The 13,353-nt window shown below is 37.2% G+C and overlaps 1 protein-coding gene and 1 long non-coding RNA gene across 4 annotated transcripts in view; one reads left to right on the forward strand and one right to left on the reverse strand.

The window, feature by feature from the left end:
- CCDC82 (coiled-coil domain containing 82) overlaps positions 1 to 13,353 on the forward strand; it is a 32,885-nt gene that overhangs the window by 5,123 nt on the left and 14,409 nt on the right. For all 3 annotated transcript variants that reach the window (XR_001514391.1, XM_006766861.2, XM_015565977.1), the window contains exons 2-3: positions 582 to 1,312; positions 1,739 to 1,952. Coding sequence is in view for 2 of the 3 variants with exons in the window: in XM_006766861.2 (XP_006766924.1) it covers positions 596 to 1,312; positions 1,739 to 1,952 (931 nt within the window). In the remaining variant the exon portion in view is untranslated. The remainder of the gene's footprint in view (positions 1 to 581; positions 1,313 to 1,738; positions 1,953 to 13,353) is intronic.
- The window catches only part of LOC107183606, a 21,156-nt gene continuing 9,684 nt past the window's right edge, over positions 1,882 to 13,353 (reverse strand). Inside the window, exon 3 of the long non-coding RNA XR_001514392.1 lies at positions 1,882 to 1,948. This is a non-coding gene — a long non-coding RNA (uncharacterized LOC107183606). The remainder of the gene's footprint in view (positions 1,949 to 13,353) is intronic.

Genomic DNA, 13,353 nt, shown 5'->3' on the forward strand with positions numbered 1-13,353 from the left:
ATAATTTACTTGGTACTAAATGAATGCTACCTTGCATTTTTCTTACTATATGTTTATATGTCTTATTTCTATACATGGATAATAATCTTCTGAAGAACAGTACCATGAGTTTTCTATGTATCTCTTTCAGCAAAACATATAGCATAATTTAGAATAGATGTTCACATAATGATTTCATAGATGTTCAATAAATTATTTTTATTTAAAAAAATATCTTATTGATATTGATTGAGGAAGGGAGAGGGAAAAAGAGAGAGAAACATCAATGCGGAGAGAGAATTATTGATCAGCCACCTCCTGCACAATCAGGGATCAAGCCTGCAACCCAAGCATATGCCCTGACAGGGAAACGAACCTTGACCTCCTGGTTCATAGGTCTGCGCTCAACCACCGAACCAACATGGCTGGGCCCAATAAATTATTTGCTGAATAACTATCTTGCCAATTCACTCAGGTAGTTCATGTGATGTTACCTTTGTGAACCATTTTATAATACCAAATAAATATAGTTTGTACCATAAATGCATTCATTGTTATAATCTGGTTATCATTATTATATTCCTAATAACTTTATTTTGTAGAAGCTTAAGTGAAAATGGTACGTGAAACAAGGAGGAATTCTAAAATTCAAGAGCGTGAGCAGAAATCTCGAGTTGATTGGAAGCGGACTAAAAGAAATAGTTTCTCACAGTTATTGGATAGTGATGAAGACCTTGAGAGTGAAGACCTTGAGAGTGAGGAAGAGAGTGATGAAGAGCGTGATAGTGATGAAAGTATTGACAGTGATGAGGAGCTTGCTAGTAACAAAGGGCTTGAAACTAATAAAAAGCCAGAAGATGAAAGTGAGCTTAAGTTAGTTACAGTTGAAAGTGAAGGCAACAACTGTGAGCATCTCATTGACACTGGCAACAGTTCAACAAATGAAGGAGAAAATGACAAAGGCAATCAGAGCAGTCCTATTGATCTACCAGACCAGGAAAAGCATTCAAGTCCAGAGGATGCTGATCTCAGCAAGCACGCTGAACAGATAACAGAGGAGGATTTAGAAGAAGAAAACGTACAGCGGGGGAAGAGAAGAAGAACCTCGGTGATAAGTGACAGCGATGAGAGTGGTGACAGCGACGTCCTAATGAGGAGAGTAGGTGATAAACGTCCGCGTAGGGTGGTTGAAGATGAATGTTCTTCAGCGGAGATGGAGCAGATTCAGCCTGAGAAAACTTCCGCTGCAAGAAAGCGAGAACAACTCCAGAAGCTGAAAGAACTCTCAAAACAAAGATCTCATCAGAGACGTAATAGTAGTAGAGATTTTGAGGTGTGTTTTATTTTATTGGTTTTGTTACTGTTTTTAAGTTTTTACTTAAAAGTATTTACTTTTTATAAAAATGAAAGGGCCAAGTCTGTTCTATTTCTCTATAATTCTAGAATTTATTTTTAATAAAGTATCCATGAACGTGTTTAATTGAAATACTGTATCTAATATATTGTTTTATCATGAGCTTCAGTCCATCTTTCTTGTAATATTGGAAGACTGTTTTATATGGTATTTCCTGTTTTTATCTTCTTATAATCTTAATGTCTATTTTAAACATTTTACACACATGATTTTCAAATTTCAACATTTAACATAATTTTTTAATCTTAAAATATGAAATTAATTTCTATGCATCATTTGGGTTTGGGATTTAACCTTTTAATGTCATATCCATATAATTTACTGAAGAAATATTTTTTAATTTAGGACTCTGAAAGGGAATCCTGCCCAATCAGTGATGAAAATGATGAAGATGAGGAGAATGACGAAGATGAAGAGGAGGAGGTTGATGAATCTGATGAAGATGGAGACAATTACATTATTGATGACTTTGTAGTACCAGATGAGGAGGAGGATGAGGAGAATGAAAGCCAGCGAGGAGAACAATTGGCTACATCACAACTGAAATCTAATTCACTTTGTAAGTTAAATCTCAAGAAAATGTTTTATGGTTATTCTAATCATGATATTATATCAGGTATGAGATCAGCCTGTTACTGTCATGTTGTAAATTGATTAGGAACTGTGACTTCATTTTCTGAACTTTAATTTGTTTGATAATATTTTACCCTAGTGGTTTCAGGAACCGTTTATACTCTTAAAAATTATTGAGGACCCCAAAGAGCTTTTGTTTTTGTGGGTTATAACTATCAGCATTTACTATTGTAGAAATACAAAACAGAAGTTTAAAACATTTATTTTTAAAAATGTATTTTATTGATTTTTTACAGAGAGGAAGGGAGAGGGACAGAGTTAGAAACATCGATGAGAGAGAAACACCAATCAGCTGCCCCCTGCACACTCCCCACTGGGGATGTGCCCGCAACCAAGGTACATGCCCTTGACCAGAATCGAACCTAGGACCCTTGAGTCCGCAGGCCAACACTCCATCCACCGAGCCAAACCAGTCAGGGCTAAAACATTTATTTATTAGTTCACTTAAAAATAACATTAATAAACTTATTAAACGTAAACAACATTTTTTATGAAAAATAACTGTTTTTCTCCCAAAATGAGAATGACAATGTTTTACTTTTTAAAAAATCCTCACCCACATCTCCTTACAATGGACCATGACACATCCGGTCCAAGAGACACAGGGGCAGAGAGCTGTGTTAGCCTTTACTCGACTGCCTCCCACTTCCTGGGATATGTTTCATCCACAAACATTCCTTAGTCTTGGGAGCTGGGATCCAGAGAGGAATAAAGGCATGGTCCCCACTTTTGAGGAACTCAGACTGCTGGAATTGATGAGCACACAAGTAATCAGTATTTCAAAATAAGCAGGTGTTACAAAAAATGAGATGAGTGATGTCTTAGTGTGGTAAAACTTAGACTGGGGGGCTTATAACAACAGGAAGTTATTTCTCATACATCTGGGATCAGGGTGCCAGCATGGTTGGGGAAGGGCCATCTTTTGGGGTGCAGACTTCTCATTATTTCCTCACATGGTGGAAGAGGCAAGGAAGTTTTCTTGGGCATTGTTTATAAAGGCATTAATCTCATTCATTAGAGTTCTGCCTTCATGGCCCAATCGCCTCCCAAAGGCCCCACCTTCTAACACTATCACATGAGGCATGAGGATCATCATTGAATTTGCAGGGGACACAGACATTCTGACACTGCAAGGGGACGTTTGTGCTAGAACATGAAGAACAAATAGGTATTTCCCTGATGATTTCAAGGGAAGACAATTCAGATGAGGTGAATATGTACGAAGACGTAACATTGTGAAAGATCACGGTATTTACCAGTTACATGGGAAAGGTCCACTGGGCTGCAGCGGGGACCTGGTGGGGGGTAGGCACAGAGTGGTCCACCAGGTGTTGGGTCTAGGCATGTGCCCTGACCTGACCAGGAATCAAACCTCGCATTGTGACTTCCTGTTTCATAGATCGATGCTCAGCCACTGAGCCATGCTGGCTGGGCAGGATATGTTTATTGATTTGAGAGAAAGAGAAACTTCCATTGGCTGCTCCCCCCTCTTCCACCCACCATATGCCCTGACTGCAACCCATGCATGTGCCCAACGGAGCATCAAACCTGCCATCTTTTTGGTGTACGGAATGATGCTCCAACCAACTGAACCACCCGGCTGTAGCATTGTTTTACATTTTAATAAATGTATTTCATGGCCAGCTTAATAGGAGGCAAGGCAGTTGGGGCCTTATGTCTGGTTTTGCATTCAGTCTGTTGTGATGTATTTTGTTGAAATAGATGAAGACAATCTTGCTTCACACAAATAGCTGGAAAAGGGAGGCGTATTTTCAAAGTAATTGTGTATATTCTCATTGGACACAACATACAACTTAGACAAGTCATAGCATCTTAAAGAATAGTTGTAATATGAAATCTGAAATCATATAAGTGAAATTTTAGTACGTATTTACATTACAATGTATTGGTCCATCTTGCACTTTGAATCGATCTTATTTTACCCATGCATGATTTTGTAACATCATGCATTGGTCATCTGGAAAATATTGGTTCACTAGGTTTTACAAATCTTCTAAATATTGATACATTTCATGATACAGTGTTTTTAATATTTGGTATCACCACCAGTCTTATCAGAAAATTCTTTAGGTTGGGGAAGCTGTCAAGTTCATAGTAACAGATACAAATTTTTCAAAATTCTACTTTCTACTTAAAAGTTTATATATCTTTTTGTCTTTGGCAACAAAAACGTGAGTTCTTTGTTCTTTTTTGAGAAAGTATTTGACAAATGCCGGCATAACCATAGTTCGTCAGTCTTTCTTTCAAGTAAACATGGTGCATCGTGATAGTTTCGGCTTTTTAAGCTCCCAACTCAGTTTTTTCTCAAAGTATGATTGATCGTACTTTGATATGCAGCACAACTACTTTATGCATTGTTACGGCCAAAGTCAGTCCCTGGTCGCAGAACTCAGTCCCTGGTCGGGCACCACTTGTTACGGACAAAGGTGACCCTGAGTGGGGGGTGAAAGGATTGAGAAAAGACAGACAAGAGAATGAAAGCTGGGTCTCGGTGGGACGCTGCTCCCTGGTGAGGAGACAGCGCCGGTGCCCACAAGCCCTGTCTTTATTTTATAGCTGATGCCACGAGGCAAAGGAGGGGCGAGATCACGTTGTTTACAGCATTCTCGTGAGTCTCAACCTCACTCAACTACATGCACCTGAACTCTAGCACAAGGCACGTGGGGCCACGTGTTTGGACCATAGGTTCAAGCTTACAACTATAGCTGTTGGCTATAGTTGTGTTGGGAGGGCCCTGCCCTCCAGCTGGGACTTCCACGTGGCAATGAGAGGACCCTGTCCTTTCATTAGTCCAAGGCTTGAACCTGGCCAAAACACTGTAGCCGCGCCCCACAATGCATACATCCCATTTCATCACATTAAATGCTCAAAAGGTGGATACTCAAGACTTAATAAAATTAATAATGCTTTACTGCTTTGTCAAGGACATTCTTAAGTGAAAGTAGCTTGGTTACTGAGTGCATAGCAGTGATGACTAGTAGTTTGGTGCTGCCTCCATGCTAAGGGGCCAGTTGCCTTACCCATAGTTACTTTTGCACCATCATTAAAAATCTCAACAAGTAAAGACAGCAAGTGATTATCTTAGTATTACTGCTTTGACCTCACAGATCACAAATGGACTTGGGGATATACAGGGGTCTACAGGACTTGAAGCATCGCTCAGTGAAACCTATCAGCAATAGGGAAGTAGAAGCTTTCATATAGTTAATGAAAATATAAATAATAGGACCCTGAATGTTTAGGGTATCTTTAAATATGTATTATTCTGATCCCTATAATGGCATACGTGAATTCAAACAGGCTGTTGGGGGTGCATTTTTTCCTTAATTTTTTATAAGGGAAAAAAACTAAGTGTCTTATAATTCAATTTAATCACTTGATTTGTAATGAAATAGGTTGAGCTGTACATCACATTTAAAGAACTTTAGCAGTTACAGAACTGTCAGTGATGGGCATTTATGTATTGAAAGTGAATGACTATTGTACTTAGATCAATAAGCATTGGGTTCACTTGCCACCTCAATATTTGAACATCAGGGAAACTCAATTAGAGGGTATCCCATCTTTCTGGATTATAATATCTAAAATGTGATAGAACATTTGCTGAGAGATACCCACCCATTCCCACACCTGCTAATTAATGAAAATAAAAGTCCAGCATGTAGAACTATTTTAACTTCCTTCTCCATTCTACACCTTTGTGCTTGCTTTTGTTTTTTTAAGAGCCATTTTAGATTTACTGGGAAGTTGAGTGGAAAGTAAAGAGAGTTCCTGTACAACCCCTCACACACAACATCAGTGTTATTAACCTCTTGCATTGGTACATCTGGTATGATGAGCCAATATTGATGGAGTATTATGAACTGTAGTTCACAGTTTACCTCGGGGCTCACTGTTTGTGTTGTACATCCTATGGATTGTTTGGTATTTTTAAAAATGTATTGTTCAGTTATAGTTGACATACAATATTACATTAGTTTCAAGTGTACAATGTAATGATTAGACATTTTTATAACTTATGAAGTGGTCACTATGATAAGTCTGGTACCCACCTGGCACCATATACATAGTTACTACATTATTATTGACTATTTTTCCTATGTTATACTTTACACCCCTGTAATTATTTTGTAATGGAAAATTTGTACTTCTTAATCCCTTTCACCTTTTTCTCTCATCTCTATACCTCCTTCCATATGGCAACCATCAGTTTGTTCTCTGTATCTGTTTGTTTCTTTTGTTTGTTCATTTATTTATTTAGATTCCATATATAAGTGAAATCATACATATTAGTTTTTCTGTGTCTGACTTACTTCACTTAGCATAATACCCTCTCGGTTCCTCCATGTTGTCACAAATGACATTTCATTCCTTTTTTATGGCTGAGTAGTACATTCTGTGGATTTTGACAAATGTATAGTGACATTACATATATGCATGATTACAGTATCATACAGAATACTTTCACTATCCTAAAAATCCCTGTGTTCCCTCACTCCCCTGAGCCCCGGACAACCACTGATTTTTTTTACATAGTTTTATTTTTGGCAGAATGTTTTATAGTTGGGATCACACAGCATGTAGCCTTTCAGATGGGCTGCTTTTACTTAATAATATGCATTAAAGTTTCCTCCATGTCTCAGTGTGGCATGATAGCACATTTCACTGAAAATTCCATTGTAATAATGTACCACAGTTTATCCATTCACCTGTTGATGGGCACATTGTTTCCAAGTGTTGGCAATTGTGAATAAAGCTGCTATAAACATCGTGTGTAGATATTTCTATGGATGTACATTTTCAACTCATTTGCTAGGTAAATACCAAGGAGCTCTGAGCTTGCTTTTACTACTGAGCACCTCTACATCAGAGGGGGATGTGATCCATTTTTCATGCAATACATTTTATCTTGTATGTTCTTAATGGCAATTGCTTCTTCTGGCTCTATCCTTACAAGCTGTCTTTCCTTAACTTGTAACCATACCCAATGCCTTTCCTCACTTGAGTTGGCATGTCCCATTAGCCACTATTCTAAACCTTTTTGTTCAAGTTTCCTGTAACTCTACAAAGCATTGTATTCAGGCTCTTGCACCCATTAATCTAGTGCAATTGCTCTCACTAAAGTTAGTGATAATTTCCTAGTTGCCAGAGTGCTCTTCATTTCGTCTGTATTACCCTGGTATTGCTATGTGATTTATCACCAACCATTGATGACTCACACTTTCAGAACGTTCTCTAGTTAGCTTCTGTGCTAGCACTCTTTCTGGCCTTTGTCTTTTGAATGTTGCTTTCCTCTTTTCCATTTCTCATGTAAGTATTGATGTTTCTAAAGGGTCCACCCTCAAACTACCTTCATTTCACTTATGCGTCAGGCAGTCTCTTTCCCATAAGTTCAGCCTAATCTGTAGGCAGAAATTCCAAAGCCTTTATTTCCAGTGCAGTTGTTTTCCAAAGCGTATGGCCCAAATTTTCATCATTTTATTAAACATTTTCAGCAGGGTGTCTTTAAGACACCTCAGACTCAATATGTCCAAAACTAAATGATTGAGAGGTAGTATACGTGAATTTGAGGGGGCGGGGGGCGTGAGTGTAGAACTATTGTTTTCTCAGTTGTGGTGGTGGTTACATTAGTAACACCTCAGAATAGAATAGTTTCCCCTCCTGCTACATGGTTGTAGCACTGGAAGAAAATTATAGTCATTTTCCCTTCTCACCAATTCCTGTATTTCTCTATATTTATTCTGTGACTGAGACTTCCAGATAAGATATGATAGAGTGTAGAGGGGTAGACTAGCAGTGGTCCATTGTATTTCAAATCTATCGAGTGTTCATTCACTAAAACTATTATGTACAGCAGTATCGGAACAACCTTCAGATTTGTGGGTACTAAAGATGATTTTCCCAGTACTCTATCATATGCTCAGAGTGTCAGAGAACCAAGTAGTAGATATAAAAGCACATCTCTAGTGCCTTGCTAGATAAATGCTTGCTAGAAGACTGGAAATCAGACTAAGAGTGAACATTAACTTTTCCACCTGACACTTAAAGAGAATCATTGTATCAACACAGCACAGAGTGTTCCTGAGAACAATCTCACAGCCATTTATGTTGAAGGTTAAATCCTGGAACTGTCCCTCTTGCTCTAGGATAGTAAAAAGTACCAGTGAACTACTTTTGCAAAAGGTATAGGAAACATTGCTCTGAAGACTCAAGAGGGAAAAAAATGCCTGTGAAAAATGTGTCATTAAAGGAAACAGAAGAATATTATATAAAACATTTGTTTTGCAGTCTATGGAAAAGAAATAGGAAATTATGAGGAGAGAACAATTTGAGATGAAAGGGAGTTAGCTAAGATGAGGCTAAATTGCTAGTAAATTAAAAATATCAAGTCAAAAATAAAACCTACATAGAAAGTGGTAAGGAGCAGAATTAACAGTATAGGAAATCTCATCGATGACATATAGATTAAATCTAAGAAGTTCTAGTGTAGAGAAGAAAAAAAAGTTCTGAGGGAAAGGATAATACATAAAGGAATCTAAATGAAGACCCTATTTCACAAATTCCTGGGAGTGAAATATAGGACAAATCTAAAGAAAGAAAATTACATAACTTTAATGAGAGACGTAAAAGAATATTTGAATAAGAAACAATATTTTTGGATGGACTTTACATATGGAGATGGGAATTTAAAGGTATGATAGAAGAAAATACTGAGTTGTCAAACACTTTATGCAGCTTAAAGAGGCACACATCCCAATAAGTTGATGAAAAAGATTTGCAAATAGACATGCAAAGGAAATATTTTCCTAATTACAAGAATAAAGAAAAAGTTATCTGTTTCTTTAGAACTATAAAAATTAACATTAGGTGCCATATCAATATAACATTAATGTCAAAAGAGAAAAATTAAACCATAATTTCAATAGATTCTAAAAAGGCATATGATAAAATTCAATGTCCATATGAGCATATGTCCTTTACATAACAAAGAATATTTTAAGCCAACAGTCAGCATACTTACAGTAAAGCACTAGGGATAGTCTCTGTAATAAAGAACGAAACAAAAATATTTTTACGAACTTTATCCTAGTGTTTTGAACAGTGTAACAAGACACGAAAGTAAAACAAATATACTATTGATAAGGAAAAGACATTGCTTGAACATAACATGATTAGATGTATATATATTTATATAAACTAAGTTTCTGATGTAATCAACGCTACAGAAGTTAAGAGGAAGGATATGAATTCATTGCGAGCAGAAATAGGTGCAGCATATATTTCCACAGTTTTCTCATGTTCTCTTTTCTCTTTGTGGGGTTGAGGTGGAACCTGGTAGACTAGAGAAAGAAGCTTATTTTGCCTCTGCCCTTTTATACTGGGCTTACACCTACATTGCAGGAGAAAGTACACTGATAAATCTACCTAAGATAATATTTATAAGCATTCTCTTGTTTCTGAAAATAAACAGCAAGACCACATCCTTCTCAGGGCGGGGGGATAAAGCAGAGTTGGTGCCCAGGAATTCCCAAACAATATCTCTTTCTCTAGCTCTGTAATGTCCCTGGAGGCTCCTTTTCCACAAGTATCTAAGAGAATCTTACTGTTTTGGAATTAGTAACAGGTCTCAGAAAAACACTCACTGTACACCATCAATAATTATTTAAACAGTAATAATGAGGGAGCAGTCCACTCAGTCTAGCAAACACAATTAAGTTCCTAGGCATAATCATAAGAAAAACATAGCTTGCTATGCACAAGAATAAACTTTATTGTGAAATAGAAAAGAAAACATGAAGCATGGAGACACAGCATGTTTCTGGAAGGTAGTAAATAGTATGAGAAGTTATTCTTCTGAAATTGTTTGAAGAGCAAAACAATCCTAAAGTTCATTTGTAAGAACAGATACTATAGGAGAATAAATAAAATTTGAAAACAGAGAAAATCAAAAGGCTTGCCCCCCAGATATAAAAAGTTATCACAAAGTTACAATAAGTAGAACAGTGTAGTCCTGACATGAGAGTGACAACCAGATCAGTAGGAAGATGGTGCTAACACAAAATCATAGCAAATACATGGAATTAACATGATAAAGGGTGCGTGAAAAATCAACAGAATGACTAGACTATCCAGTGATTGGGTGTGGGGAAACTGATTAACTGCTTTGAAAAATCAACCTCTGTGTAAACCCAAATATTGTTGGTTTTCTCCTGTGTACTTTTTGCAATTTTTTTTTATAATCATGGAGAAAAGTTGTAAGTAATATTTCTAGGCTCTCCCACAGAAGCCCACCTAGGGAGGCGTTATAGCACTGAATAAAGTTCTAGAGGAGGTCTGACCTCTAGTTCCGATTCTGCCTCTATCCAGTTGTGTGAACTTGGATAAGTTATGTCATCATTGTGTCATTTTTCTTAATTTTAAGATGAGATCTTTGAATTTAATTTTCTCCAATTTCACATCCAAGTCTAAAATTTCATGTTCTGAGGTATAATAATATAGTAGTATTCAAGACAAATCTCACTACCATGAAGAACTACATCTCCCAAGGATAATAGAATGAAATCTGGAGTCAGAGTGCCTGGGCCCCAACCTTGGTTTTAACGCTAGCTGTGTATCTTAGGGAAGTTTTACATTCTCTCTCTCTGTTTCCTCAACCAAAAATAAATGGAGGGTCATGCCCTGGCTGCCGTGTTCCATGGTTAGAGCGTAGGCCAGTGATGGCGAACCTTTTGAGCTTGGCGTGTCAGCATTTTGAAAAACCCCAACTCAACTCTGTTGCCGTGTCACATATAGACATTTTTTGATATTTGCAACCATAGTAAAACAAACACTTATATTTTTGATATTTATTTTATATATTTAAATGCCATTTAACAAAGAAAATCAACCAAAAAAATGAGTTCGCGTGTCACCTCTGACACGCGTGTCATAGGTTCGCCATCACTGGCGTAGGCCAATGCATCAAAGGGTCTCAGGTTTGATTCCTGGTCAAGGGCATGTACCTTGGTTGCAGATTCGATCCTTGGCCCTGGTCGAGGCTCGTGGGAGGCAACCAATCATTGTGTCTCTCTCATCTCCCTCTCTCTCTCTCTCTCTCTCTCTCTCTCTCTCTCTCTCTCTCCCTCCCTCCTCCCTCAAAATATAAATGAATAAAAGTAAACTGAGAGTCATGATACTACATAGTAGGCTTGTTGTGAGAAATAAAGCAATACACATAAGTGCATAAAACGGGGCCTGGCATATACGTACTCAGTACATTGTTTTAAATTTTAGAGGCCAGGAAGATAATTCTACCACCACCTACCCATCCTCTCAAGCACAATGAAGTCAAGGCCTTCTTCTTGACTTTTTGAAGGAGATTCCAATCCACATTGGTAGGAGGTTATTCTGTGATTAGGAAAAAATGAAAAAAGTGCAGGTGATTCTGATCCTCTGGCCTTTTATTCCTAATCCTCAGGAGACACTCTCAGGGTCTCTGAGACAGAGTAGCCATTCCCAGGCTCTATAGCAGATGACTAATCTTGGGCTTAGCACATTCAAGACATAAAAATACAGAGGTAAAAAAATTATATTTCAATTTATTTGATAGTTAAATTTATTTTTTTATTTTTTATTAAGTTATTACATGTGTCCTTATCCCCACATTACCCCCCATCTCCCCCACTCATGCCCTCACCCCCCTGTTGTCTGTATCCATTGCTTACGCCTATATGCTAGCATATAAGTCCTTTGGTTAAATTTAGATGCATAGGGGATGGATTTGATTTTTTTGCTCAACGTATCAATATTTTCAGAAGTTTTTCCTTAATATAATTTGAGAAGTACTAGACAAAGTTTAAGTGCTTTTTAACACTTACACATTAAATTATCTGCTAGTACTTGATATTGGTAGTCAAATCAAAGTTGAATTCTTTTGAAGTATTAATTCATTTTCCAATTATGTTCTAATGATTTTTAAAAATATTAATAAATTGCTATGATCAATTCTTTTATATTTTCCAATTAGTCATAGGCCCTCTAAATTAGCTATTGTCATTTAGTTTTATCACTGCTTTATTTTGTTCACTTAGTACTTCAATAAGACGTTTCCTTTAAACAAGAATGTGTACTAAAAGTTTCCCCTAAATTCTAAAAAAGGAGCTAGTTACAAATCTTTCAGTAACTAACATATAGGTTAAAAGTTCCTCCATGTTAAGTCCTATCTTTGCTTTATTTCAACTGAAAGCAAAGTTCATATTCACCCATGGATGCTAATAATAGGTCTTATTTTTCTTTCATCCCTTACCAAGCATCTTCCATTTTTCCTGAAATACTCTGGCTGCTTTTAATATGTCGTCACCGCTGCTCAGAGTTGACAGTTTGGGTCATGGAATGGGTCGTGTTTTATAGAGAACATGTCCACAGCCATAGAAAACCTTGATCCAAGAGCAATGGGAAATAGTGGGGACCATGGTCTCTCTTATTATTGCCTGTACGGACCAGACTGGGTTAGTGGGAAATTAGGCTCATATATTTGATATAAGAAAGAGTAGACAGAGTTTTCTAAATCGATGTGGAAAATCCTAAATCAGGGGCAGCAGAAAGGGAAATGAAATTTTTATGGCTACTGGGATTCTGGCGAGGCTAGCAATTTCACAGATGATTTTGTATGTAACATGTTTTGAAGAAAAGGAAAAGGAAGTTTGGTGTACATATTGAACAACCCACCTATAGATGTTTTTCTCTTGCTCTCTCTAATTGTCAAATTGATAATTAAATTGATTGTTTTTACAGCATATCTCTTCATTTTCCCTAAATAAGTTTGGAAAGTCATTGATCATTAAACTTGGGTAAACAGGGGACGATTTTGATTGTTTTTACAGCACATCTCTTCATTTTCCCTAAATAAGTTTGGAAAGTGAAAATTTATTTGAAATAACAATAGAAACTTTGTGTTTTTTTTTTAATTTTTTTTTTAAATTTTATTATTTATTACAAAGGATATTACATATGTGTCCATTTTTTCCCCCCGCCCAAGACAGTCCCCTAGCCCCCCCCATCCCCCAGTGTCTTATGTCCATTGGTTATGCTTATATGCATGCATACAAGTCCTTTGGTTGATCTCTTACCCCCCTACCTCCCGCCCCCGAACCCTCCCCGGCCTTCCCGCTGCAGTTTGACACTCTGTTTGAGGCCGCTCTGCCTCTGTATCTATTATTGTTTAAAAGTTTATAATGGTCTCAATTATCCATGAGTAAGTGAGATCATGTGGTATTTTTCCTTCATTGACTGGCTTATTTCACTTAGCATAATGCTCTCCAGTTCCA

Source organism: Myotis davidii, unplaced genomic scaffold (genome assembly GCF_000327345.1).
Source record: "Myotis davidii unplaced genomic scaffold, ASM32734v1 scaffold641, whole genome shotgun sequence".
Taxonomy (NCBI): Eukaryota; Metazoa; Chordata; class Mammalia; order Chiroptera; family Vespertilionidae; genus Myotis; species Myotis davidii.